Source organism: Lutzomyia longipalpis, chromosome 1 (genome assembly GCF_024334085.1).
Source record: "Lutzomyia longipalpis isolate SR_M1_2022 chromosome 1, ASM2433408v1".
Classification (NCBI taxonomy): Eukaryota; Metazoa; Arthropoda; class Insecta; order Diptera; family Psychodidae; genus Lutzomyia; species Lutzomyia longipalpis.
The window spans coordinates 48641090-48669014 of NC_074707.1; the positions used below are offsets into that span (position 1 = coordinate 48641090).

A 27925-nucleotide genomic window follows, 5' to 3' on the forward strand; every position below is an offset into this window, starting at 1 on the left:
AGTTCACTAATTAGATGAATTAGTCAGACTTAAGACTTCTTATGAAAGATATAAGTTTTCTTAAGATTCTTTAAGTTTTCTTAAAGATGTCTTAATTATTCATAAGATATCTTAAGAATCCTTATGGTGAAACTTAAGCTTTCTTTAGACAAATTTAAGATTTTCAAGAAATCCTAATTTTTGCTGAAGAAAGCTTAAGAATCTTAAATCCTTGTTAAGAAATCCTAAATTTTTGTTAAGAAACTTAATAAACTTACAGAATCTTAAGAAAACTTAAAGATTTAAAAAAAAATCTTATGAAAACTTAAGACATTCTAAAAGAAACTTGAAGTTTCTTTAAAAAATAACTCAAGAAACTTAAAGAATCTTACAAAAACTTAAAGAATCTTAAGAAAACTTAAAGAATCTTAAGAAAACTTAAAGATTCTTTAAAAAAAACTTAAAGAATCTTAAGGAAACTTAAATCTTTCTTAAGAAATCTTAAGTTTGTCTTACAAGAGAATTTCCTCTATTAACTCTATAAAGAAATAATTTTATTAATCAGATCAATGTGTCTAGGGTGCCATAAATTATTCTTTGCTATAAAGCAAAATCTTTCAAGAACAAAAATGTCTTTAATCCGTATCAACGGACTGTGTGGATGTCGAAATGACGTCCGGCCCTGTGAAATTAAAAAAAAAGAAGAATCCGTATCAACCCCTTTGTTTTCTTAAATTTCTTAGCACAAGCATAAACATAAAAATAAATATTTTTTATTAAAAGAAAAAAATATCTCAGATGTGAAAAACAATTTTGTGAGTACTGAAGACGTTTTTATTAATTCTTTTTCTTATTGAATTTAAGCCACAGGAATCTTTTTTATTATTATTTTTTATGCTTTATGTCTCTGTTTATGTTTAATTTATATTTTTGTTTTAATTTTATGTGTGTCTGTGTGCCTTATTTTCCGCTAATGCTTTCTTCACAAAATTCATTAATTGATTATTTCTGTTAAAAAAAATTATTTTCACAAATTGGCGGATTAGCATCGTAAATGTTACATCATTTCATCAAAAATCCATCTCATTGGCATAAAAAAGAAAAATCTGGTGATCATGCAAAAGTCAAAGTCTCGAGCTTCATGTTGAGAGAGAGAGAGAGATGCGTCTAAAAATTGGAAATCTGGATCTCATCTGTGTGTTAATTATGTCATCATGCTCGTAGCGAAAGAAAACTGATCTGTGAGATTTTAGGGGGTTGTTTTAAAATTAATGCCATGATCTTCATTTTCTTTCTCCTTCACGCCAATGCCAGGTCGAAGGTCAACGGAGGCAAATGCTTAAGAATGTTAACAGTGTCGAGGGAAGGCCTCGAACGCCTTCTGTTTCAGATGATCCCAGCAGTGGGCAGGGAAGGCAGCAGCCACCCGTTGCTGCGAGGAGGGACTCTGTTGAGGCCACCCTTGATGATGTGAGTGATGAGAGTGAGGGGGAGATGTATGAGAAACCCCTTCCGGGAGCAAGGAAGCAATTTAAGCCAACAGTTGTGGATGTTAGGCTCAGTGAGGAAGAGCAAGAGAAGGAGCCAAAAGGAAGCTATCAGAGGGCACAGAATGTCCAAGAAATCAAGCAAATTGAAAGGACTAAGAATGTCCAACAAACTAGGAATGTTCAAGAACCCAGAAGAGTTCAAGAAACTAAATTTGATCATGAAACAAACGTTGAGCCAAAAGTCATTCATAGAGGTGAATCAGATCGAAGTTCCGTGAGCTCCTACCGTGGTGGGGATAGTCAGAGGAAATCCGTGAGTTTTGATTTGAGTGAGAATAGCAGCGAGGAAGCTCCGGAGACTCCAGTTTACCATCGTCCTGTTACTCCGAGATACCCTAAAGTTGATCTAAATCGTGGCGTGGAGTCAGATGAGAATGTCTTCAGCTATGAGAGCGATGAGATCACGCGGGTGGAACAGAAGGCATCGGAAAAGCCCAAAAGACGGGGAATTTTGCGATCACCCAGCCCAAGGGTTGAATCCCCACGATCCACGCTTGAGAGGCAGACGGAGAAGGTGGTGCAAAAGGAAGCTCTGAGGGAGCATGAAGAGCCGGATGAGAGGGAATTTGAACGGGAGAATCCCTTCCGGAAGGAGGCTCTAGCAGCAAAGAGGCTTTCAGATAAGTTCAAGGAGTACTCGAAGATCCCCCGTGGTGGGGATTCGGGATCCGACAGTGAGGACAGGACGCGCCCAATCTCCGAATATGGCTACGATCACGACTACACGTGGACTTTCAAGCATATTCAGAAGGAATTTGAGGATATTTCGCAGTCAAATGAGAACCTAAGTCGACCAACGAAGATTCCCATTAAGAAGCCAATTCTGTACAAATCAACATCCAGTCTACCTGATCGTCCACGTGGGAAGCCCCCCATTCCACCGAAGCCACCAGTTCACGTCAAACAAGCGGATCTGGTGAAGAATGACGCCCTGCAGCGTCTCTCCATGGAACACGGGGACTTTGTGGAGTTCCAGCATGATGCTGCAACCAATGCCATCCGTGAGATTCCACGTCCCTTCAGCCCAGACACTCCACTCCCACCTGTTCCGCAGCAGGTGCCCTATAAGCGTGTAGCAAGTGTCGAACGGCCCACATGTCGGCCACCTCCACCCCCAGTTAAGTCTCCGCAATTTGAAGTAATTCCCGCCAAATACGACGTCCTTCCGTCACCGAAAACCCCTGAATTTGTTCACGAGAACTCCCCGGATAACATTCTCGTCACCGAGGATGTGCACAGGAACATCCTCCTGGAGGAGAATGAAATCCGCAAGGCAATGCAATCAGATGATGCAAATAACAATCGCCAGAATCCCTTCCTGAGTGATTCAGATTCAGACATTACGGCAACTTCAGCAGCTGACCTCCAGCACCATCCAGGAGGGATCTTGTCGCCAAATCACATCTTCCCACCACCACAGATACTTCCGGTGCACTATTCGCAGCTGCCAATGCCACAGCAACCGGGCTACTACATTCAGTACACGGCACCAGGACCGGCGCCGTATGTGGTGAGTGCGCAGCAGCCCTATCCGGCCAGTGTGGCGGGATTCGGTGGTGGTGGTGGTTACAGCTATCCGCCTCCGGCTCAGGCGGTATTTGGCATGCCGCAGCCAACATGGGCACAGGGCTATGTTCAGCAGCATTTCTCCGGGCAGCCGGTAGTTAGTACAGCCGCCCAGCACGGAGATCTCACGCCCATTCGTGTCACTTCACCTCCACCCACTTCATTTGCTCCATCTCAGCTCAATCCCAATGCCACGGGGGCCGTTGGGAAGCAAACTCAGGTTTAAGGAATCATCCATCACAATGCCCCTGATGCTAAACTGCTGGTCAGACCTTTCCTCATTGAAAGCTCTTTCAAAAATAAAGAATTTTTTGCAAAGTTTGAGGTCAATTTTGTTTAAAATAAATTTCCCTTAAAGGTTCTTAATTTTTTATTCAAGGAAAAAATTATAGCATCTTAGACACAATAAAAAACTTCTTCAATTTGCTATAAAATTGACAAGCAGCGCTCTCATTCTCTGTGAACACTTCTGCGGTTTGTCGCTGTTGTGGACTGATTTAAATTATGGTATTGGCCATGAGAAGCAAAGATTTACCCCCAGTTGCTATAAAATGCTAAATTATTCGAATGTACCACAGCAAATTATATAGATATTATGGAAAGATTTTGTTCAAAGTGAGAGCGCTGTTAGTAAATTTTTATAGCTCTTGAAAATTGATTTTAAATGTCCTATAAATATTTTTTGAACATAGAAATTAATTCTATTGGAGAATAATTAATCCGTGTTTTTGATAGTCTGTATCTTTTGACTGGGTTTGAGCTATCTCAATGCTATAAAAAGTAAAATGTAGAAAAATTCAAACATTTTCATTTGCTTGAAATTTGAAGGCGATATCTCAAAAAATGCGACAGCTAGAGTCAAAAATTTGAGAATAAAAAAGAACATTTTTACGTTTTTAGTCTAGCTTCTAAAATTTTTGAGATTTTGCTTTTTATAGCATTCAGATAGCTCAAATTCAGTCAAAAGATACAGAAGATCAAACACATGGATTAACTTTTGGCTCACATTGTATTTCGTTTTTATGGTTTTTTGTCTTTCAGGCACGAAAAAAATGTATTTTATAGCAAAAAATGTGTCTTGGCTAAAAACTTTCTGAAAGTACAAATTTTCTGTCCAAAAATGACCTCTAAGTCTTGAAGCTCAAAATTTTGGGGTTTAAACCAGCAGTCTGCAGAAGGTTTAGCATCAAGTCTTTCATTCCTAATTTCAGTGTTCAAAAGAAATAAAATAAAACGAATTAATTCCGGCTATTTTCACTTTGCCCAGCTTGTGCAAAGTGAAAATAAGCCCCCAACGAACCATCCCCACACAACATCTACGCACTAAGGCCGAGTATTAGTTAGTAGAGCATAAAAAAATATGTAGTAAATAAGATCACACCAGCAAACAATTTTTAAGTCATTATAATTAGAAGAAAGAATTTTTCTACGCTCATTTTTTGGTTTTTTTTTTAAATTACTTTTAACTGCACAAAACTCTGCAAGTTCAATCCATGTTGCACATTTTGATTTATTTTATTTGTTCCTCTATTTACCAACTAATACACATTTTATTTTTCTTTTATTAACTGTATGTGAAAAGAATAAAAAGAAAATATTTATAAGACACCAAAAATTTGGGATTTATCTTGTGGCGTCCTATAAATGTTTTTCTTGTATTTCATTTTCAGTTTCATTTTCTTTCTCATTCTTTCTATAATTTGTTGTTTATTTGTTGCAATGTTTTTCTGTTGAATTCATACCATTCTCCATAGTCACCACCGGCATCCGCAAAGACGCCCAAAACTGTGTCCGATAAGAAGAGATTCTTCGAGAATGCGATGGAGGATCAGCAGAAGGCTGTTGCAAAACCAGGTGGGAATACTTTTTGTCTGATTTACTGTCTTAGAGTCTTAATTTCTGGTTAAAGAAATCAATGAAATTGATCGTTTAATTCGAAAAAAAAATTCTAGAAATGCTAGAATTTCTAATTTCAATCAAATAAAACCAAGAATTAGTTCTAACTCATGTTAAGATTTACTTTATTCTCTTTAAAAAGTTATTTTTAAAAATTTGTTTTTGGACCTAAATGAATTTAATAAGTAGAATATAAACGATCTGTAGACTTCTATAGATAACAAAAGAAACTAAATTTTTTTTAGTCAAAACACTTCTTATGCTATAAAAAAAATTAAAGAAGTAGCTGATTTTATTGCAAAAAGCTTAAGAATAGTTTAAAATTCTTTGAGAATGAAGAGAAGCATTTAATTTATAATATAGGTCTATTGTGGAATTAAAAAAAACTAATGTACCTACTTACTATTTCTTAACCCTTTTGCGCCAACATGAAACATTGAAACATTGTCTAGATGCCTTCAGAGGACTTTTCTCAGTCAGAACGTGTTCTTTGCGTGAATTTCATGCATTTGTAACTTGGAAAAACAATAAAATTAGAAAAAAAAAAATGGAAAATGTATCTCGTTTGGGTTAATGTATGATCCAAAAAACGCGAAAGGGTTAATGTCTCTGAACTACCATAAAAACCGTTTATGATCAAATGACTCAATTATGTCAAAAAAAATCTTTTTTTTTCCTCTATAATTGCAAGATTTTAAATTTCTTTTTTTTATCAAATTGTGTTATGAATGAAAAAAATTTTCCATAAGAGTTTTAGGAATTTTCAGTAGATCTTTGATACCTTTCTAAACGATTTCTAAAATAATAAATATTTTGTTTCTTTTTATATTTTATAGTACGACAATAGGTTGATTTTGAAACAGAAATCGTGAAAATTTTTTAAAAATATTCATATTAAAAGAAAACAAAAAGATTTTTGATTGAATCAACTCTAAATATTCTAAATTGAAATAAAAATAATTTTCTACATAATTTAGTTCTTAGCCTTTAAATATAGGAATCAAGAATTGAAAATCCTTAGTTTTTTGTTCCAAAATAATGCTCATTATTACTAAAAACAAAGAATTAAGTGGGTCTATTGGGAAAGCCTTTCCTATTGACACTTTTTAAATGTTTTCAGTTTTTCTTCAAGTTTTTCTTTGACTTGGTTTTATTGAAGAGTAAGAAAATAACTTTGCGCCATTTTAGGTGCGACGTCATCTTGTGATTTTCCTCAAAACACAAAGGTAGGTTTTTCTCATGATCTACTGGATAGATTTTGATGGGATAAAAAGCAAATGAAAGAGGAAGCATTAGCGGAGAATGTACCGGAACAGATTTTTGAATTTCGATTCAGAAGTTGAGAAAAGTAGAAAAATATTCTTGTAGACTTTTCTCAGCTTCTAAGTCTAACTTCAAAAATATGTTCCGGTACATTGTCTGCTAATGCTTCCTCTTTTATTTGCTTTTTACCCCATTAAAATCCATCCAGTAGATCCTGAGAAAAACTTACCTTTGTGTTTTGAGACAGTATCGTGAAAAATTACAAGATGACGGAAAGTTATTTTCTTAATTTTCAATAATAAGTCTTTAAATGTGGCCAACACTCAAAAATTAAAGTCTATGAAAAATGATAATATTTAAAATGTGTCAATACCAAAGACTCTCCTGAGACACCACCTTTAATTCAATCCGAGCAATTAAAAATCATTTCTGTTTTAATTCTCTTAAATTAAGAGATTCTCCACATCTTAATTTTTTTTGCAAATTAAATTAATCTCTTTTCCGGCAGACAAAGTCTTCACATTCCTTTCGAAAGACGAAGTGGAGAAACTGAAACAAGAGGAAGAGAAGAAAATTGCCACAATGAGTCGAGAGAAGCCAAAACTCAGTGAATCAGACGACGTTGACGACACCCCCGAAGATGATGATGATGCCTACAATTCCAGATGTAGCAGGTAAGGTTCCCACACCCCCTCAAATCTGTCCTCTAACCCTGATGGGAAATGTTTGAGAAAAATAAGAGAAAGAAAACGCTAGAATTGAGAATTTTTACGAAAAGCTTTATATTTTTTGCAACAATTTCCGTGACAACTAAAAAGAGAAGAAAAAAATCTTTCTCTCTCAGATAAAATCGAGTCCAAGGCAGAATTGAACGTCTTTTGCTGCTTGATCGCCTTTTTGTATGTGAATGGGACGTGTGAAGTTCAATTCAATGCGAGCGAATTGTCCAAGAGCAACAGCAAGTCCAATTCCCATGGCACTCCTCATTGTGTCTGAAAGGAAAAAGAATTTTTATTTAAAATATTTTTTAAGATGATTTTTAAGAGTTTTTTTTTAATACCTAAAGAAGAGTCCACATTGCCACAATTGATGAATGCATGCGTCCGGAAGAAACGGGCGAATTTGTAGAAGTAGCTACTGTACGGCAGTGGTGTCCATAGATGCAATCCCGTAGCCCAGAACATCTACAAAGAAAGATCCTTTTTTTTGCTTAAGAGATTCTTTTAAATTAAGAGCATTTATACGCCTTACATGCGTCCCCGTTGAATGTCCCTCAATTTGCGGCCCAACACCGCCAAATTCAAAGCCTCTCAGCGAATATGGGCCCCCCATAGTGAAGAGACTATTAATAGGAACGGGTTTCTCGGGGCTCAGTTCACGTATAAAGCCCCCACGGGCCGTCATTTGGAGCGACATGTTCCAGAAGAGCGGCAAATTCCTCTCCATATGCGACGTTATCGACATGTAGTGGATATCGCCCAATTTTCCTACCAAAAAAAAAAAAAAAACATTTAAATCTTAACGAATATTTCAATTTATTTTATCGAATCATCTAAATCTTGCCGAATAATCCGAATCACAACGAAAAATCTAAATTTTCTTGACGAATAGTTTGAATTTTGACGACTAATCCAAAACTCAACGAATACTCTGAAGTTTATCCATTAATCCGAATCTTAACGAATAGTCTGAATTTTAATGAATAATCTGAATTTTGACGAACAATCCGAATTTCCTTAAGGAATAATCTGAATCTTATCAAATAGTCTGAAACAACTCGAAGAATAATCCGAACCTTGCCGAACAATCAGAGTCTTGACGAATAATCTGAATTTTGACGACTAATCCAAAACTCAACGAATACTCTGAAGTTTATCCATTAATCCGAATCTTAACGAATAGTCTGAATTTTAATGAATTATCTGAATTTTGACGAATAATCTGAATTTTGACGAACAATCCAAATATCAACAAATAATCCGAATTTCCTTAAGGAATAATCTGAATCTTATCAAATAGTCTGAAACAACTCGAAGAATAATCCGAACCTTGCCGAACAATCAGAGTCTTGACGAATAATCTGAATTTTGACGACTAATCCAAAACTCAACGAATACTCTGAAGTTTATCCATTAATCCGAATCTTAACGAATAGTCTGAATTTTAATGAATTATCTGAATTTTGACGAATAATCTGAATTTTGACGAACAATCCAAATATCAACAAATAATCCGAATTTCCTTAAGGAATAATCTGAATCTTATCAAATAGTCTGAAACAACTCGAAGAATAATCCGAACCTTGCCGAACAATCAGAATCTTGACGAATAATCTGATGATTTTCACTCAGATAAACACCCCTTGTGCCAAATTGCCGAATTAGCTGGCTCAGATGTTGTTCGCGAAATTCCCCGAATTATACGCGATAAATTACACTTTATTACGGAGCAGGCACGTTTGCATCCGTATTCCTTGCCTTCCAAAACCGATCTGTCATTTTTACCGCCAACTCATTCTTTTTTCCCCACATTCTCTATTTTCACCACTTCGAGTGCGCGCCAAATTCAAATATTATTTTATTTCATAAGTTTTCCGAACAGGTGTTTAATAATTCACCTATTTCGTACCAATTTGCACCTCATTGGTTTGAAGCTCGTTGAAGTTTGTTTGCAACAATGCCTAATTGTTCTAATTGACGCGATTTCTCAATAATTTTGAACATTTTGTTGGGAAATTTCATGCCAATGTTGGCTAAATGTTAACCCTTTTATGTCCAAAATTGTTTAGAAGGAATTTTCTTAATGAAAACTATTCTATAAGAAAGATTTGTAGGACTTCGCAGGTCTTAGTTGAGACACTTTTTTTACGCTATATAAATTTTATTTGTTTTAAATAAGTGCGTCCAGGGTGCCATAATAATGTTTTTTTTAAGCTAGAACGCAAAAGCACGAAAAAATCTTCATTTTTTGCCTTAGAAAATTCGGAAATAGAAAACATTTTAATTGAATTTCTATTAAGATTTTCATTCAATCTGTCCAGATCAGTGCGAAAACCTTTAAATTTCTTATTGGATTTCTTTTCACAGAAGTAAAATTCTTTCATTTCTTTTCCTCTTAATTTTTCTTCTTTATCATTCTTTAATAATTTTCTTCTGTGTATTCTTTCATCAGGTACAAGATAATTAGGAAAATATTTATTTTAACGATTTATCTGTCTTTTAAAGATTTTTCTTTAAACCTTCCGTACAACTTTCTTTGAAAACTACGAGAGTTTTTGTTGATCTCAGTTTAATTTTCAAATTTTTACGATTCTGTTGTATTTCTTTCATATTTTTTTGGAATATTTCGCACGACAGTGTACATTTTAAACACGAAAATATTTTCTTTAGGGGAGAGCGGGGCTAATAAAGTCACTTAAGGGTTTGAAAAAGGCTTAAAATATCATATTTCCTATCTAGATAGAACAAAATGATCTTAGAAGTCTTAGAAAGAGTTTTAGGGCAGTTAATCTCCTAAAGAAATGAACTATACATTTCGCTTTATCTATTTGGGAAATATGATATTTTGAGCTTTTTCTAAACCCTTAAGTGACTTTTTTAACCCCGCTCTCCCCTATGCAAATTTAATGTCTTTTCCGTATAAATTCTTAAAATTTTCATACAAAAGAAAGACTTGAAGGGTAAAAGGTTAAAGGGCACTCCTTCTTAAGGTTCAAAGATTAAAGATTATCGTTCCTTAAACAATTTAAACGTTAATTTGAAAGACAAAAAGGGTCCAGAATGTTCTCAAACTTAGGTTGAAGCTCAAGGATATAAAGTTTCGAGTTTTCTTAGCTCAAAAATCAATTTAAATGAAAAAAATTGGGCAAAGTTTCATAAAGAAAAAGATTAAATAAAACTCACGGAAAATACTGCTCTCCAGCGTTGTCCAGAGCATCGTCCCCGTGCGTGGAAAGACACGATCCGTGCGGTCATCATACTTCATGATGTACCGCACAATTGAGGCCAATCTCGGGCCAAAGTGGTGCCTTACAAAGAGAGGAACTTGCCTATTGATGCCCGCAAGTTCGCGAAAGGAGAGTTCGTACTGTAGGGTGTGCTGGAGGTAGTGGGATGAATTAAATACTAGATTAATCGTTCCCCCGGCCGTGTGATTTGTGTAGGAGTTGCTGTAGCTCTTGGAGGTGTTGTTGAATAAATGCAGAAAAGTCCTAAAAAAGGAGATTTCGTTAAAGAAAAGGAAGCAAAAGAAGGGAATTTCCGGAAGTTCTTACGTTGGACGATATTTTCCAATGACACTTCGGTGGAGAAAAGGCTTCTGGAGCTTCACATTGAACCCAATATTCCGGCGACTGTTGTTGCTATTGCTGTAGGCGTACTCAAAGCTCAAACTCTCACCGCGCCCCTGAAGATTCGGCAGAAGAATCTCTGCCTTTGATACCATCTCATACTGATTCATCTCCGTGGAAACATTTCCCTTTATTCTGCGCTGTTCTGTGCAATTAAAATCCACCACGTACCCATACTTTGTGCCCGGGGTCACGTCAATCTTTGCCCGGACATCTTTGAAGGCCCCAATTGACAGGAGAGTCTCCCGGACTTCCTTAACTTTCTCCACCAAATCCCGTACGTTGGAGATGTCAAAGCACTCCTTGAGGACATTATGCACGTAGTCATCCTTCGTTCTATCCAAGCCCTTTATCGTGACTTTCGAGACATAAGCCTGGGCGGAGAAAAACCTTCTATTAATTTGTTATTCCCGGAATGAGGTTATGTGCATATTCAATGCTAACTCACCTTGTAGCTGCCCAAGCGTTCTCGCAATCCCTCGTTTCTCTGCACGGTTAAATGGGTGAGAGAACATAAAAATTCATTACTTATTCAACTTAAAAGAATCTCAAGTACCGTGGCACGAAAAGCAAATAAAAATTAATGTAAAAATCGGGGCTGAAGAGAAAGGTGATGTTACGCAACTTACAGAAGACATTTCCACGGAAAAATCCAACGAAAATGCAATATAATTGGGAAAATTCAACAACAGGCAGTATTAACAATAATTCCAAAACACTTTTCTTATCTATTATCTCATAGTTTTCACGGAAAATCCCTTAAAATTAAGCACTCATTTTCACACTTCAAAAATAAACACACATCGTGACCTCACGCACCCACTAAAACTCTCCTCCAGTGTTGTTTGACAATGCTCTGTGGAATATCCATGGACGTGTCTGAAGATATTCTTTTAGCGTGATGTATTATGGTTATGGCAAATTCAAAAATCTCAACGTTTTCTCAAACATTTTTTTCCCGCATTTCCCATGAAATTTTCCTTTTTTTCCTTTCTTGCTTTTCCGGTAAAATCATTAATATTTAATTAATTAAAATTTAGGAATCCTCTCGCTGAAATTGAAGCAGTATTTAATAATAATCGAAAGTAAATGTTAAGAGCTTAATTGTTGTTTTTATTTAAAAGAAAAAAAAAGTATTTTGTTGCTGACTTATCCGATCCAAAGCTTTTCTCTCAAATTTTAATGCTTTTGTTGTAAAAATAAACTTTTCGCAGAAATGTTGTAAATATTTTAATCTTAGAAATACAATGAAAAAAATTCTTTCTGTGTAAAAAAAAACAAGCAAAATGCAAATTAAAAGTGTTGGTAGAAGTTTTGTTTTCTTGCCTTTTCTCGTCTGTTTTTTTACCTATCTTCCAATCTGCATAATTTTTCATCTTTCATTTAATATTCCATGGTTTTCTTTTTCTTTTCCTTTTGGTTTAAGATTTATTCGCCTTTTTCATGTTTTCACAACAGAGTTGAAAAGAAAAAAAAAATTAAGAAAAGTTTAAGATTTGTTTTTTGTTATTGTATAAGGTTACTCACTTATAAATGTAAAACAACGCGTAAGGAATAAGCCAGAGTAATTTCGGCGTTCAACCATGATGTCAAATTCACTCCTTCACCCCTGCTTCCGCCATTTTGAATATTTTTCGACTTTGTTTTTACTATATCTTTGACACTTTTATAGCTAGAGGTTTGAAATTTTAATATGTTTTAGGGGACTTTAAGACCTTTTCAACGATACATTATTCATAAAAATCGGACAAGTGGTTTAGCCACTAAAAGGTTTTATCGAAAATCGGCCATAACTCTTAAACCGTTTGACCGATTTGAACCAAACCGGTTTTCAATGAAAGACCTTAAGAAGATCTACAATTATCTGTAGGGGAGACCGGGGTAAAAATAGTCATTTTGGAATTTTCAAATGCCAATTTCTCCCAAAATATAAATCGGAAAAATCGGAAAAAATTAGGGTGCAAAGCCTTACCAACCTATAATTTTTGACAGTAATTTGGAGGTTATCCGATCAGTACTTTAGGAGTTAAAAATAAAAATAGATTTTTGGCCCATTTCCCAAACTTTTGCGTATTGAGAAAAACGCGTTTTCCGAAGTTTTCCTTCAGCAATTTTCCAATCTGATAATTTTTCTCACTAGCTGGGTTACTTCAGAAAACGTTGCCAAGGTGTATTTTTCATTAACTTTTAATGATTTTTCTCTACAATTTTTTGAATCAAAACACACCCCTTGGGGTAGATCTAGTCATCCCATGTAAATCATATGGGAGATCGAAATTTTTGGCATATTTTCTATTCATTTGTTGCAAAATGGCGTGTTTGCGAAAATCGCAAAATTCTCTGTTTTAGTGCGTATAAAAGTGAAATTCCTTGTCGCGAATCAAAAAGTGAGAAGTTTAGCTATCAACTACTATCAATCTCTCAGGTGGAAAATCATTGGAAATGCCGGAAAATTCGACCGACTTTATTTAGCCAACTGGTGACTATATTTACCCGCCGCGTCTAAAAAAAGTCAGAAGCGGAAGGGTTTAGGAAAAGCTCGAAAACTTATATTTCCCGTGGAGATAGAGAAAAGTGGTCTGAGACAAAGTTGTAGGCAAGGAAATTTCCTATAAGAATGACCTACCGAGGAAATTTTCTTGCCCTTGGGGAATCCTGCAGATAAGGATTTATGCAAATTGACTATTTTTACCCCGGTCTCCCCTACATTTTTCTCATTTTGGACGAATTCCTCATTAAAAATAAATGCATTATCATTATTTTTTTACCATCTAAAAAATTTAAAACTTTTGAAAAATGAATATATTCTTTTTTTTTAATAAGAATTAGAAATTTCACAGAGAATTAAATTTAAAAAGTCGAGTTTTTAAAGAGACAATAAATTGGTTTTATTCTCTGAATACAAAATGAAATGAATATTTCATAGAAATATTGAAAAATTCTTTCAAAGAATTCCTGAAATTCTGATTAAAATTTTTTTGTTTTTTTTCTATTATTTGAAAGAAATTTACCTTAATCTAAAATATTGAAGTTATTATAATTTTTAAAATACATTTAAGAGAATTAAAATAGCATCCTATATTTCAATACAAGCTGGAATCCAAAGGGCGGGCTGTTAAGCGGATCCCCACTGTTTTTACGCGCTAAAAAATTAATTTCAGCTTTAATTTAATTTTTTAAAATTATTTCGAGTCTCAAATCAAATTAAAAATATTCCTTTCAACTCTGTCCTTTGGGAAATGGCACAGAAGTAGGTATCTTGGAGCACATTCTTCAAACATGGGCACACCAAGGAAAAAAATATACCTTCCATCTCTCTTTATTCATGCAATTATCTTTTTAATGCTGTTTGTGTTAGCTCTGTGTGTGGGTTTGCTCGTTTTTTTTTGCTAACATTCCCTGAAAATTTGCAATATTATTTAATAATATTTTTTCTCACCCCCTCTGTTTAATTAACTGTGTGTGTGGAGTTACAAAAGGGGTCAAAATAATTTATGAGGCGAAACATGAACAATTTATGCATTCCATCATGTTTATTGCCATTTTGCTGGTGGCTATGAGGGCTACTCTCTCTCTTTTTTTTGTCAAAGAGCCACGATGCACGTACAAACAATAAAAGAGGAAATTAAAATCCCAACTAAAATTTATTATATCACCATAAATAATATTAAAATGTGTGCCGTGGTGACCCATCAAGTCAAATTAAGTGTATTCCTGTAACAAATTTTGATGAATAAGGATTCCTAAAAAAAAAGGGGTACTTCACAAAATATTATTTGCATTGGTAAATAGGCCAAAATAGTAAATTTTAGTTTATATGGAAAAGATTTTATTTGTTTACGAACGTGTCCCGGAATTTTAGTTTAATGGAATGTTCTTGTTTATTAATCTGGTGTAGTTAATTAAAGATAAAAATGGTGTTTTAGTGCTTTTTTTACTGCTGAATAAAATCCCTATTTTGTTTAAACTTTCAGCATAAAGATCTCTCTTTATCTCTGCAAATTAAAAGCTAAATAATTCTTTTTTTTTTCTTTTATTTAACCTTTAGAATTTCTTTGCTGAAGAGAAATTTAAAACAATAACACATTTTAAGAATTTTTTGTTTGATTGACCGTTAGAAAATTAAACGCAGCTTCTTAAATTTTTTTAGCGATGATTCAGTAAATTTAAATTTAATTATTTTTGTTTTTCTTCTGAATATTTTTCTATTCTACAAATAATTCGTCTTCATCAGGTACTGAGAATGAAAGTCACATCATTTCAGTTCACTGAGAGGAAATTCCATTAAAAATTATCTATTTAATGTTAAAAAGTTTGCAAATGGTCTATTTATTTAAATTCTTTTACTTTATTATTGTAGCTTAAGAACATAACCAAATTTTAAAAGCTTCATAAGCATTTTTATGAAGTTCTTAATACCTGGAAAAGTTTGCTGAAAAGAATTTCCAAAGAATTTAATTATCTAAAAATTGAATAAAAAAAACATTTCTCCGTTATTGTAATTATCAAATATTTTAAAAATTTCAAAAGATTTGTTTATTCAATTTCATCTTAACAAATTGATGAAATACTTTATAATCCGCGAGAAGTCTAAACTATTAATAATGAAGAAACTAGAAGGACAACTTAGTTTGTTCGATTAAAAATTCACAATTTTTTTTAAAAGAAAAATCCTCTAAAATCCTTTAATAATTTTTATTTGTTAAAATAATAGGAAAATTGTGTGTCTGATAGCTAATAAAAAATCCGTCTGTGTGTGTTCTCTTTCCATCTTGTCTTGTGTACACCATCCATCCAGTTCACCATCGCAACCATCATCCCTTACATTTGTCGCCACCGCATCTTCACCGTCCCCCGAAGCACCCAAGACACCCCAGAGTCGCATCCCCATTCGAACGGCCAATGCCGAACGACGTGCAAGGGAGGCTGGTCATCGGGACACCGAAGACGAGAGCCAATTGAGCCCGGCGGAATTAAAGGCTCTAAGGTAAGGCCAAACACGTAGGCATGATCTTTTTTCTTCCTCCTCTCCTTCTGCTTCCATGGGGATGAACAAGATGGTTTTACGGGGGGGTTGGTGGTGGATGGATTTGAAGGAAGATTTGGGGAATGAAATTGATTTTCCGCCCATCCACAAAATGGCCCACAAAATCGTTCTCAAAGTCACACTGACTGACCCCCATGATGCGTGGGACGAAGGAAATCCTTCCGGAAGCCAAAAAAAAGAGGGTTTGGGGTTCGGATTAACTCTCTTCGCAATGGGATTAAGTGTGTGTCGGTGTGTACGTGAAGGGTGTGGGTGGTTCTGCTGGTGGGGGAGAGGTGGTCCTTTTGAATGGGGCAAAGCGAGAAAAATGACCATTTCTAATCACCTTGATTAATACAGATGAACGATTCAAATAATTAGAAGATGAATTTCTGGATGAAAGAGAACAAACAACAAAAAAAAGTGGGAATATATACCTCCAGGAAATCTCATTAAAATCTTCCTCCCCCCAAATGCTGCCTAATTTGGTTTGCGGAAAACCCCAACCCACCCCCTCCCCAAATAGACGCCACAAAGTTGATGTATAAAATGAGCTTTAAATACTCATTGGTGGGGATTTCGCAGTTTGCAGAAAATTAAGTAACTTCTCTGTGTGGATTTAAAACTTCCTCGCACACCGGACTGTGTGCTATTTTTTCTTCAACTTCTTTCCGCTCTGTGGCATCCCACCACCAAGATCTCTCCTCCACAACCACAGAGATTAATTGAATTAAATCTTGTACTTGCTACTAGTTTGCTTTTTATCAATTTCCCCATCAGATGAGAAATTGTTCGGAAAATTCTTTCTTTAAATCATTTTGAGATTATCTGCTGCGGAAGATAATTGAGCTTGACAAAAGGAAGTTTGTTTTAATTGTTGAAAAGAGAGAAGAGTATTTAATTAGTTTAGTGAGAAATTAATCAAAAGGTGAGTTTATTTAATGTTTGGAGAATTATTTTGTTAATTATAAAATTAGTCACAGGGACGTAGTCAGAAATTTATTCTAAGAGATGATTTTTTACGTTTCTTCTTTGAAAATTTAAGAGCGTTGAAAATTTATTAAAAATGACGCTATACACAGAAAATAAAAGTTCGTAGCATTGTTCGTCAAATTTCGTGAAAGGTTCGTAACTTCAATGCTTTTACATGGGAAAATTCACCTCCAGGTTCGTATAATGGGGTCTCACTCCCAGGGAGGTTAACCCCATTTTACGAACCTGGAGGTGAATTTTCCCATGTAAAAGCATTGGAGTTACGAACTTTTCAAGAAATTTGACGAACAATGCTACGAACTTTTATTTTCTGTGTAGATGACATTTCCATACAATATTTGACATTCCTTTTTGAACGTTTGATTTTAGTTCTAAGGTTCAATAAGTTTATTAAGCTTTGACGATTTTTTTAAAACATTTTTTTGTCGTTTTAACGTCTGACGCTTATTTTCTAATTGTTGACATCTATTTATTTAACGTTATGTATTTTTATTGAATTACTATAAAAACATTTAAAAATTTCCCCTTTTTTTAAATTTTTTAACGTAATGTTTAGCACGAAAATATTGTTTTTATGTCTTATTGTATAGGTGAAAGTTATTTAATGAAAATATGATGGAAAATTAAATTAAATTGTTTTGGAGATTCACTTTGTTGAACTTTTTGAAACTTTAAAGAATTTTTTAATAAAGACATGTTCTCATTGCTAAATTTATTCTTATTAATTTTATTTAATCAATTTTTATACATTCAAAAAAAAAAATCTGAAAGCTTCTTACTTCCCTCTTAGAAAATTTTCACAAGAAATAGAGTTAAACGAATTTAAATAAACAGAACTTTTGTAAATTTTCCTACGTCAATAGGACAATTGTAAATAGAATTTTCACCTAGAAACCCTTCTCTTTTTCGGGTGAGGTGGTTTTTCCACCTCATGAACTTGTAGTTTTTGTAAACATTTATTTTGCTATTATTTAGCAAACTCAATGCAAGAGATTTTCGCATCTTCCATATTTACCCAAAATATTTTACGAGATTGCATTTTGCACGTTTTCCCATGCAAAAATCTCTCATGTATGTTCCATTCATGAAATATCAATATAGAGATGAGGGAAGTTTTTCAGCAAAATTGCATCCCCTTCGTTTACTCAATCTCAATGAAAATATTATTGTGCAAATAGTTGTGCATAAGCGTGCTCCTCTTTTGTTATTTTAAGAATTTACCTTGTACAATTTTAAATGTTTTTGTTCATTTTGCACAATTTATATGTATGCAAAGTTCAACACTTTGTATTTGTATTTATGAGAGTCTCTCTGGTCAGGAATTCAGTACCTACACATACCTTTTAGTATAAAAAAAGAGAAACTTCTTTTGCAATGAAAATGGGGCATAAAAATGATCTCAATGGTTGCTGGAGGAATTTTATCTGAAGCACGAAATGGGGGGGAGATTCAATCTTTAATGGGAATCAGTGTTGCAGGACGTGCTAGCTTTAGTCCAGAAGGAGTGTTTTGTCCACAAGGAGCTCATTTAATTGTTCCCTGCGGGGATGCGGAAGTGTTTCACGCGCTGGGGCAATAGGGTTTAGCCACATACACACTCCATGGGCACACAGAAGATAAAATTAATGTGAATTCCCCAACGTTCTGCGGTGGAATAGCGTGCACCACAGTCGAGGAAAGATTATGCAAAAGAATATTCGTTTTTTTTTCATCTGTGCAGGGCTGAGAGAAGGCGCGAGTGGCGTCAGGCTAGACTGAAATCCCTGGAGCAGGATGCAATGCAAATTCAGAGCATAATTCAAGCACAAAATGTTGTTAATGAATCAAATTTGCGGCAGCTGAAGGAGGACAGAAGCAATAAAAATGAGGTAAGTGCGCGAGGGAGGAATTTCTCATTTCATCCCTTCAAATTTAATTTATTCCATTTTTATGCTGTTTAATCTATCATCAAAATATCCACCGGGAAATTATAATATTGGAGATAATCTTCAGTTAATTTTTTTGCTTGATATCATTTTAATAACCATGATTATTTCTACGGGGTTGCTTCTCTATTAACCAATATAATTTACTATATATTTTACATTTTTTTTGGTGAATTTGACCTTTAACGAGATATTTTTTCTAAAACTAATTGCATTGAAATTATTAATTCTAATTATTTGCAAAATTTAGTTTTTCTTGTCTTGTTTTTTGTTTTCTTTAAAAAAAAATTTCAGGAACGTTTTTAATTCATTTTGTGACCGTTAAAAGATAAAATTGCGTTCAAATTGAGATTTCTTTCCACGTCGTCAGGTTTAATTAAGTTTTTTAGGGAAATTTTGAATTTAAAAATTGATTTGAATTTATCATAGGTCCTGATGAAGGACTACAGTTAGTCAAAAGCTTTGAATAAATTGAAAAGCTCCATCAAAATAATTTTTAAAATTATTCTTAATCAAATTCTCTTTAATTTTCCAACAAAATTTAGATTATTTAAAGAAAAATTGATGATTTGCCATTCAATTAGAGACATAAAAGTATAAATATCTCTTCAAATTAAATCTGACGACGTTTAAAAGCCAAATTCATAAACATTTTCATTTAAAGAAATTATATGTTATTCCTATCTATTATTTTTCATAAATTCTCTCATCATTTTTTTGTACTCTTCTCCTTCATCTCTAATTTTTCTTTTTACATCAAAAACTATTTACAAAAAAAAAAGAAAATGCGCTAAATTCTCTGTCGACAGTCTTTAGTTTTTCCTCGTATTGCTGTCAAGTCGCGTCCTGGTGCTTTGGTCGTCCGCGAAAAGGAAAAAGTTCTCGATGAGAAGATAACCCGTCGTACCGAAGAAGTTCCTTGTCCAATAACTGGGGAACCACAAATCAGAACTGTTGAATATATTGAAAAGCTCATCGAAACTGAGGTTAGCCACTTGAAGACTTTTCTTTCACCTCTCTTCTTTGTGTTTTTTTTTATTGTTTTCTCCAACACAGATAGAACTTTAGAAGAAGAAACTTTTTTTTTCAACACTCTAATTTGCTCCTCTTCAGAAATATTTTCTTTTTGTTGCAATTTTTTTCATCATGTACGGAAAATTGATGAAAAAAAAAGTTTTAGTTGGTTAATTAGGAAAAGCCACTCCCTGAGAGCTTAAAAGCACACACCCACACTTGATTAAATTCTCATGAGATTTGTCTGTTTGTGATTTTGCATTTATGCAGGAATTTTCTTCATTTTCTCCAGGACTTTTTTTTTGCAAAAGAAACTTTCTTATTTGCATATAGAAAATCTGCTGGTAGGAGATACTTAATTAGTTTTCGGAATTATAACAAGAAGCAAAAGGTATTCGTTAAGACAGCCTTTGATTCTGATTAATTTGCAAATGTCGTGAAAATAAAATCTCGTTCGAGACTTATGGAAAATCCTTTATTTTATCTCACCTGGAAAATTTTTTTAAAGAGTATTGTACCTTTGAAATTTAAATAAAATATTTTAAGACATTTGGATAAATTTTGCATAATTTGCACCTTTCTCAGAAAACTTAAATTATATATGTCAAAATCTACTGCAAAACAATTACATTTAATAAAGAGGAAGACATTTTAATTAACAGCTAAAATCTCAATTGCTCTAGGGGGTGGCGTGTGCTGCTTTCTATGTGACTTCTCAGGGAAAATTTTGAGAAGTCCTCAAAGCACATACATCTGTATACATGTACATATAAAGCGTCTTGGAGCTTTTCTCAGAAAATTATCAAAGTATTTTATTAAGAAGTTTCATCACTTTGAACAAATTTAAAAGGTTTAAAAAACAATTGAAAATTTTAATTAATTGGTGCAAAATTACCTCATTTAAATTTCACACAAAAAATCTTCAAACTTGCATTAATAAAGCTTTTGAATTTTCAAAAGAAAAGCTCATGAGTTCTAATTTATGTGTGGGAGAAGTTTCCAAATACATGATGCAAAGTGGAAGATAATTTTAGAGCATATATAGCAGCTACAAAAAGCTTCTCGTTCGCTTCTTATATGCTTTTGTGTGTCATAAAAAAAGAAAAGAAAAATGTAATAAATTCAATGGAAGAAGAGCAAAACTAGATATTGAGAAAAGTTGATTTGAATAAAATTTATTGCGAGTTTCGATAGAGAATCAAATTTATTATCGTATGAAGTAGGAGGAATGAGAATAAAATGAACAAGAAGGACGAAAATTCACGGATTTTTTTTTCCTAATACACTCTCGATATATAATAATATTTTATGTACAAAAAAAAGCTACAATTGCCATAACGTGCACAAAATTGAGAAATGCAATTTTCTTTGTAACACAAGCGCACGATTGAGGAAATTTTTTTTTCTTTCTCTACTGTAGAATACTTTTCACTCACATGAACATTTTTTTTCACTCGGTTTGAACACTATGTATGGAAAATTGTTCTACATTGAAAATTCCTCAAGTTTCTCAAGTTTCTTTTTACTTTTTTCTCTTCTATATAATGGCCTTTAGAACTTTCTTTTTATGGAGGTAGAAAAATTCAATGTATGGGTTGTGACTTTTGTGCAGATGGGTTCTATTTTAAGTTACATTTTAGGGGTGAATTGGCTTTTTAAAGACTCTTCTTTTCTCTTTCTCTCTGTTATTTAGTGAAGCTGAAACAATATTATGGGGGTGATCAATTGCATATTGGATAAATGAAAAATTATGTATAAGTGTTGGCGTTATGTTGAGAATGAAGGGCTGATTAAATATTGAAAGATTATTAGTTGGTGTTTCACTTAGTGGTTAACACCAAATTTTAATCATTGAAAAATCCAACCTACTCCGAATGGGCTCAAACTTGAAATAAGACCGTTTTAAATGTTTTAAGAAGATTTTTGAAAATAATAAATAATCTTTGGGAGGATCATAAAGCTACAAGTTTTATATGGTTGAAAAAGAAGTATATAGTCAACAGTATATCAAAATGGAAATGTTGGTTTTTGCAAATGTCCAAAAAAAGAATGAATATCAATTTATGATCAACAATTTTATTCTGCAAAAACTAAACATGACTTTAGGTTTCCTGTTAAAATTTTATTTAGGTTTATTTCATTATTTTTTTATTTGGTCATTATTTTAATTTTAATATTTCATCTCATGTTCGTTGAGAATCTGAAGGTCCAGTGAATACTACATGTACATACGGCTGAAGTGTTTTTTTTATGACGTCCTCAGCAGTCGAAACTGTTCCTGAATACCCCAAATCAAGTAATGCTCTATCGATCCCATCTACTAAATTTGGTTTAGCTTAAAAATAAATAAATAAAAAAATAAGTAAAGTAACATTCACCGATTTTTATATAAACTTTTTACCAAGTGCTGATGAAAACACCAGGGCAACGATGAGGATTAAAAAAAGGAATCGCATCTTTGGTGGTTGCTTTAGCTTAAGACAATGTTTAACTGATACTTTGAGCAATTTTCCAGGCACTATTTATGCACCATATGTGAATTATTTGGCAACTTTTTGGCCTTTGTTGAGCTCATCGCATGACTTTAGCAAAATGTTTGTATATCTGGTAGACTTTAAATAATTTTCCAGTAAAAGTTTATCTTTTTATATTTTAAAATAATGGGAACTTTTACGTATATTGATATTTTTCCAGAGAGAAGTTATTGATCAGCCGCTTTAATTCATTTTCAGACATTCCTTCTGAACAGATGTTTTGTCTCGTTTATTGTTTTATCTTATTCTGCGTTTAATTAAATATTTTAAATTTTTCAAAGGCACCTTGCAAGGACGTCACAAGAAATTATTTGTAGGGGGTGTTTTGAGAAATATTTTTTCTAGAATTTAAAAGAGACTAAAAATTAAATTAGAAAAATGATTAAATGAAATTTATTATAAGTTTTAATTACAATATCGGCCAAACTGTGTCTTATAGCTAAAAAATGATAACAAATAGAGACTTCCGGATTGAAGTTATCTATTAGATATACAGTCCTTTCATAAATGATATTTTCTCGTTTTCTTCTCATGAAATGTTTAATTTTTTGGGCTTTAATTGATAAATTAAGCTCTTAATTTTTCCTTAAAATAATACATTTTCTTAAATATTTTTTATTGTAATAGAAGCTTCAAAGATCAATAAACCTTCGAGAATTACTGATAACCCACTCATTTTTCTTTTTAAAAAGATCCTTCAAGAAAATGTAAGAAAATCATTTCCAATTTTTCTTGAAATATGGGTTGTTTTACTTATTAATTCATCCCCTTCTCACCTCAAAAAAAAAAATGCTAATTGATCACCCCTCTGCATGTGGTTTGAATTATCACCTGGACACATATATTTCGTGCATGCGGAATGTGTTTTTGTGTATACAAATAGCAAAGCAAAATCTGTACTATATACATACATAGAAGGCTTTTAGGCATGTGGACATCTGTGTGTATCCCACCCCCACAAGTATACATATAGCATGGATGATGGAAAACGCACACTAGAGATGTAAATGAAGTGGAAGAAATCACGTGCCCAACTGCAGGGCAGTGAGATCTTTGCGGGACTGACTTTTATCCATATTCAATGTTGGCGATTTAGGTGGAGACGTGTCAGGAGAAGATAATTTCGATAGAACTGCAGGATCCCACGAGGACACCCGTTGTAACACCCTCAGATGAGGACAATCCCTCCATTGTGACGGTTCAGTGTCATCCCGATGGGGCATCGGGACCCATTGAGTTTGTTATGCGACCGGGCTTTGATGCTGCCGACGGTCGGTTGCAGTACGTGCCGATGCAGACAATTGTTGAGGTGGTTAATCCCATTCTTGGAGGTGCAGGGACCGCACATACCATCACTGTGGGCCGATCGAGTGACGACTACCCATCCTTTGACGAGGAGACGGCGGAATTTGAGGCGAATGAGCGGTACGAGTTGAGTTTGAGTGATAAAATGAAGAATGTGCTGCAGGAATTGCTGGAGAATGAGAAGGTGAAGCTCAATAGGTCACGAAGTATGACGGAGAGTGATAATGAGAATCATGCTGAGGAGGAGGAGGATGAATCCGAAGGGACAACGGAATTTGATTCCGTCTTCAGGGATCACCAGGGCAATGCTCACTACGGGAATGGCTACCAGGGTGGCGCACTAAGTGATCTCGATCGAGAGAATTCCAATCGTCTAGATCAGTGTCAAGTCATCAGCAATCCCAATGCCCAAGATGACGAAGACACCACGCAGCAGGTGCAAAAGGAAGATGTCGATGAGGAACTGAAGGAGCGTCTCCTGTCCCAACTCAACGTTGACAATGCTGCAACTGATGAGGCAGCCATTGAGGAGGATGAGATTGTGGCAAATGTCCAGGATAGTGGACTTCCTGCGGTAAATTCAAGTACAAATAGCAAACGCAAGAAGCGGAAAAACAAGAACAAGAAGAAATAAAATAAAGCTTCTCTAACTCATACCTTCCCTGCTGCCAAGAGCTTTCATCTCAGCTTTTCCATCCAAAAAAAGGCCATCAATTTAACCCTGAGGGAGGTTCTTGGTGTTTTTTTATTCCTCCTTAATAAAAATGCAATTTACATTATAAAAAAATGTGTGTAACAAGAAAATCATTATAATTATGCAGCTTATTGATAAGAATCCATGCATTTTACCTTGATTGTTTAATAGATTAAAACAAATTTTAAAAAGAAATCGTAAGAGTTCGTGGGTTAAGCTCACGTTCTTCTTAACAATTAAAAAGCAAAAACATTTTTTAGAGGGTGATTAAGTAAAGAAGAGTTTCAATTAACGATCATAGAGAGGATTTTCTTGTTGAATTGTTTTTTAAGCAATAAAAGAGGAAGATCAGAAAGAGTTTTGAAATATAAAATCCGTAAAATTGAATGAAATTTCAGGAATTTTGATTAGAGAAATTTTTAAATATTTTGTTTTAAAAATAATTCAACATAAAATTAATCAATGTTGGTTAGTTGAAGCTCTTCTTTTATTTTTCACCTTTTAAAATAATTCCAAAAAAATGGAAAAACACCCACTAAGGAGAAAGGATCAGCTTAATGTCAAAAAATCAGTGGATTCAGCATTAATTTCATGCAATTTTCTCACTAATTTAACCGTTTTAGGCGTAATTTAATTCTAATGCAAGACACGTGAAGCCCAAGAGAAAGCGATAAAGCTCACTGTGTCTATTTTTTCTTTCTTTCTATTTAATTCCAGCCGCGCGTAGGTTTCACATCACGAATGGGTTCAATGATTCCGATAGCCAAAAGAAAGGTCTAATTTAGATAATTAACACTAAATGGACCCACCACACCTTTCCTCCATGCACGCTCCAGATGAATCAGGTGCAAAAAAACAACTCTCAGTTAGCTCCCTTAGGTCTTGCACCCTCGTAGAGAAATCCTTCTTCCTCCTCCACTTTATTTCTTATCCCAATTTAATTATTAAATAGAGTAGGTATAGGGAGGGTTTGAAAGGGATGAGAAGAGATGCGGGAGAAGCACGTGTGTTTGTATTGAAAAACATTCCGGGATTTTCTTTTGGTGACTAAAAAAAAAGAAGGAAAAGAAAAATATTAAATTTTCTCGCTCATCTCTCAACCACCTCCCCCAACTCCTAATTGCAATTTAATTCTCCCCCCAAAATAGGAAGTAATTTAATTAATTTTCCCTTCTCGATTTTTTTGTGTAACACAGATTAGATTTAGATGGATAATCTTTTGAGTAGACGCAGAGATATTAAATTAGAAATTAAAATTTAATTTTTAGTAATTGTATTAAGATTTAGAAGACTATTATTGACGTGAGATAGTTGTTTAGACTACAATCCCTTATTACAACTGATAAAAAATAAATAGGATGAAATATAAAATAATTGTACTAAAATTAATAAAATGTGTTTGTTTTTTTTTTCTTTCTCATTTGAAGGACATTCAAGAAAAGGATATTTAAGGCATGTCTTAAATTTTCTTCTTTAAACTATTATTTCTTCTTTTATTCTTTAAATTTTAAATTTTTTTCTTATGTGATTTGTCTAATCTTTTAAACTAATTTTTTTTCTGCCTTCTAACATCTTCTTTCAATAGATTAATTAAACTTTGCCGGAAATATTTACGAAAAAAATCAGCAGAAGGAAAGAGGAGAATCATCTTATGGTAAGTTTTATTTTAATTTGCATAATTTCATTCTCAAACTTCATATTGCATTTTTTTTTCAAATTTGAATAACAAAATAGATTAAAATATTTTTGAAAGTTTTCTGATTTCCATGAGAAAATTAGAAATATGAGATGAATAAATCTCATTATTTTGTCAGCTTCTATCCATGGTGAAGACTGGGGTAAAGTTAGTTATGCAAAGATGCAGGACAACAGAAAATAATCAAAATCCGAAATATATTTCCTAAATTATTTTGTAAATAACTTCCCCTAAAAAAAAACTATTTGTTCAAAACATCTAAAAAAAAAGAAGGAAAAAGTCCACTCGGGAAATGAAGATAAATGCTACATGCTGTGCAGGAAATCCTGAATAAATTGCACAGAATGAAGGGGGGTGGTTTTGCAAAGTGAAAGATCCTTCCTTGTTGCGCGGCGAAAAGCTTTTCAAACCACCCCTGTGCTCCTCAAAGTGGCGGAATTAAATCTCATCCAGTTGTGTCTCGTTCTTTCCCCCCTTTACTTTTCCGTGTTGTGCACTGAATTTGTGGTTTAAGTATCACTTCTTAAGAGGAGGCTACTGGGGGATTGCACTCGTTCGCACAAAAGAGGTTGGTGGGGTGGTTGAAAAAAAAATCTCTGCAATTGGTTCATAAGACAGGGTGTGTGTGACACAGGAAATAAACTTTTTAATTACACTCACTTTTTCCATTGCTGGTAAAACCCCGGATAGAGATGTCTTGAGCTTCGGGGTAGTGAGATAGAATGAAAGTGCCAAAGAAGAAAATATACTGTTTGTTAATTAAACTTTGTTGTAGCACCAGCAACACCCCGGGTATGCTTCTTTTTACCCCGCATTGAAAGCTGGGAGAAAGGGGAGCATGGGTGGCTCACAAGAGAGGGGTGAATTTTGTCACATTTCTGCAGTTCTGTTGTGTTTTGTGCGCCCCAAAGTCGGCACAAGGGTGCAATTTTTAGGACCATGAAATCGATATTTTAGGCACCATTCGGTGCACAACAATAACATTGAGGAAGGGGTTTAATTACATCCCCAAAACCAACACACTATAAATTGTCCCAACATCTCCTAGCTTTATTCGCTTTCACTGCACCGCAATGTGGGGGAAATTTGTGTAAATTTTCCTCTTTGACTTGCACTTGTTTCCATTTTCCATTGCAAAAGTGAAATCCTTTTTGAGGGGAGAACATTCTATGATGTTAGAGATGTTTTTCTGCGACGTTTCAAATGCATTTTATGTGTTGTGGTATATAGCACCTTGGGGGAGCTTTTGTAGTGAATTAGAATTCACATATTGTGGGATTTTATTTTTAGAAATTAAATTCATTCAATTTTCGGTTGCAGTCTGTTCTCAGGTGTTTTTTTATTACATAAGTAGCTACGTTGCGATCAATTTATGATCTTCATCAGGCTCTATAATTAAATTGTAAGAGAAAAAAATCACAAAAATTGAAACTTAATTTCAAACAGTTTTGAACGAAAAAAGAAAAAATGTTACAACAATTAAAAAGGGGGAAATGAAAGGCAAAAAGAGCTACACAGGTGCACTTACAATTGTATTGTGACACCTTTGTCAAAAGAAAATTAAGAAAATGCACATAACACAGTCAGAAGGAACCGCACAAGAAAAAGAAAACGCCAAGTCGAGGAGCAGATGACATGACGTCAAGTTGCGGCCAATGGGATGAGTGCACTGAAGATGTGGTTGAGGTCATTGCCCTCATGCCGATGGTTCACACACATCCCCGCGCGGTTGTGAGCGTTGATGTGAAAGGCTTCCATGTAGTTGAGTTGATGCGATCTATTGGTGGAGTCCACTACACTCACTTCATTGAAGGCGAAATTATGATGCTCCTCACGCATGTGAGAAACAAGAGAAGATGCCATCTTAGAAAAATCCCTGGTAGATCGCTCATGTTCCGATATCCTTGTACCCAATTTTCTCGAGGTCCTGCCGAGGTAGTATTTACGACAGCCACCACAAGGAATGCGATATATAACATTGGATTTCTCCAGCAGAAGGGACTAAGTGAGGGGATAGCCAAAACTATTAAGAGACACTCGAAGGATGTGACGCTTTGTTTCAAGGCTGACAACACCTTGGGACGTTCATTCACGAACATGAAGGATCGTACCCCTCTGCTGGAGAAATCCAATGTT

General features: G+C 34.2%; 4 protein-coding genes across 16 annotated transcripts in view; 2 read left to right on the top strand and 2 right to left on the bottom strand.

Moving 5' to 3' along the window:
* Positions 1 to 25702, top strand: part of LOC129787932 (protein lap4) — a 107607-nt gene extending 81905 nt beyond the window's left edge. For 7 of the 13 annotated variants that reach the window (XM_055823780.1, XM_055823777.1, XM_055823779.1 and 4 more), the window contains 8 exons: positions 1294 to 3039; positions 4850 to 4949; positions 6763 to 6928; positions 15401 to 15589; positions 18342 to 18489; positions 19356 to 19532; positions 23191 to 23973; positions 24811 to 25487. In XM_055823780.1, coding sequence (XP_055679755.1) covers positions 1294 to 3039; positions 4850 to 4949; positions 6763 to 6928; positions 15401 to 15589; positions 18342 to 18489; positions 19356 to 19532; positions 23191 to 23973; positions 24811 to 24873 — 3372 coding nt within the window. In that variant the 3' untranslated portion in view covers positions 24874 to 25487. Of the gene's footprint in view, positions 1 to 1293; positions 3040 to 4849; positions 4950 to 6762; positions 6929 to 11642; positions 11914 to 15400; positions 15590 to 18341; positions 18490 to 19355; positions 19533 to 21253; positions 21294 to 23190; positions 23974 to 24810; positions 25488 to 25678 lie in introns of those variants that run through there. The other 6 variants (XM_055823788.1, XM_055823789.1, XM_055823781.1 and 3 more) reach the window with 5 other exon arrangements.
* Positions 1 to 27925, top strand: part of LOC129787983 (protein Peter pan) — a 1185971-nt gene that overhangs the window by 871836 nt on the left and 286210 nt on the right. The gene's annotated exons all lie outside the window — the stretch shown is intronic.
* The window catches only part of LOC129787980 (L-dopachrome tautomerase yellow-f2-like), a 1067766-nt gene that overhangs the window by 871836 nt on the left and 168005 nt on the right, over positions 1 to 27925 (bottom strand). The window lies entirely within an intron of this gene.
* Positions 7013 to 11433, bottom strand: LOC129787988 (SAM50-like protein CG7639). Its single transcript, XM_055823918.1, has 7 exons — positions 11232 to 11433; positions 11051 to 11089; positions 10528 to 10976; positions 10157 to 10464; positions 7506 to 7741; positions 7315 to 7438; positions 7013 to 7246 (listed from the first exon to the last, which is right to left on the bottom strand). The coding sequence occupies exons 1-7, from the start codon at positions 11238 to 11240 to the stop codon at positions 7095 to 7097; spliced, it is 1317 nt and encodes a 438-aa protein (XP_055679893.1). The 5' UTR covers positions 11241 to 11433; the 3' UTR covers positions 7013 to 7094.

Excerpts from the sequence above, each read along its gene's own strand:
- LOC129787988 (XM_055823918.1), bottom strand. Across the intron at positions 10,977-11,050 it reads AACGCTTGGGCAGCTACAAG|GCTTATGTCTCGAAAGTCAC; the intron begins GTGAGTTAGCAT and ends TTCTCCGCCCAG. Across the intron at positions 7,247-7,314 it reads CAATGTGGACTCTTCTTTAG|ACACAATGAGGAGTGCCATG; the intron begins GTATTAAAAAAA and ends TTTTCCTTTCAG.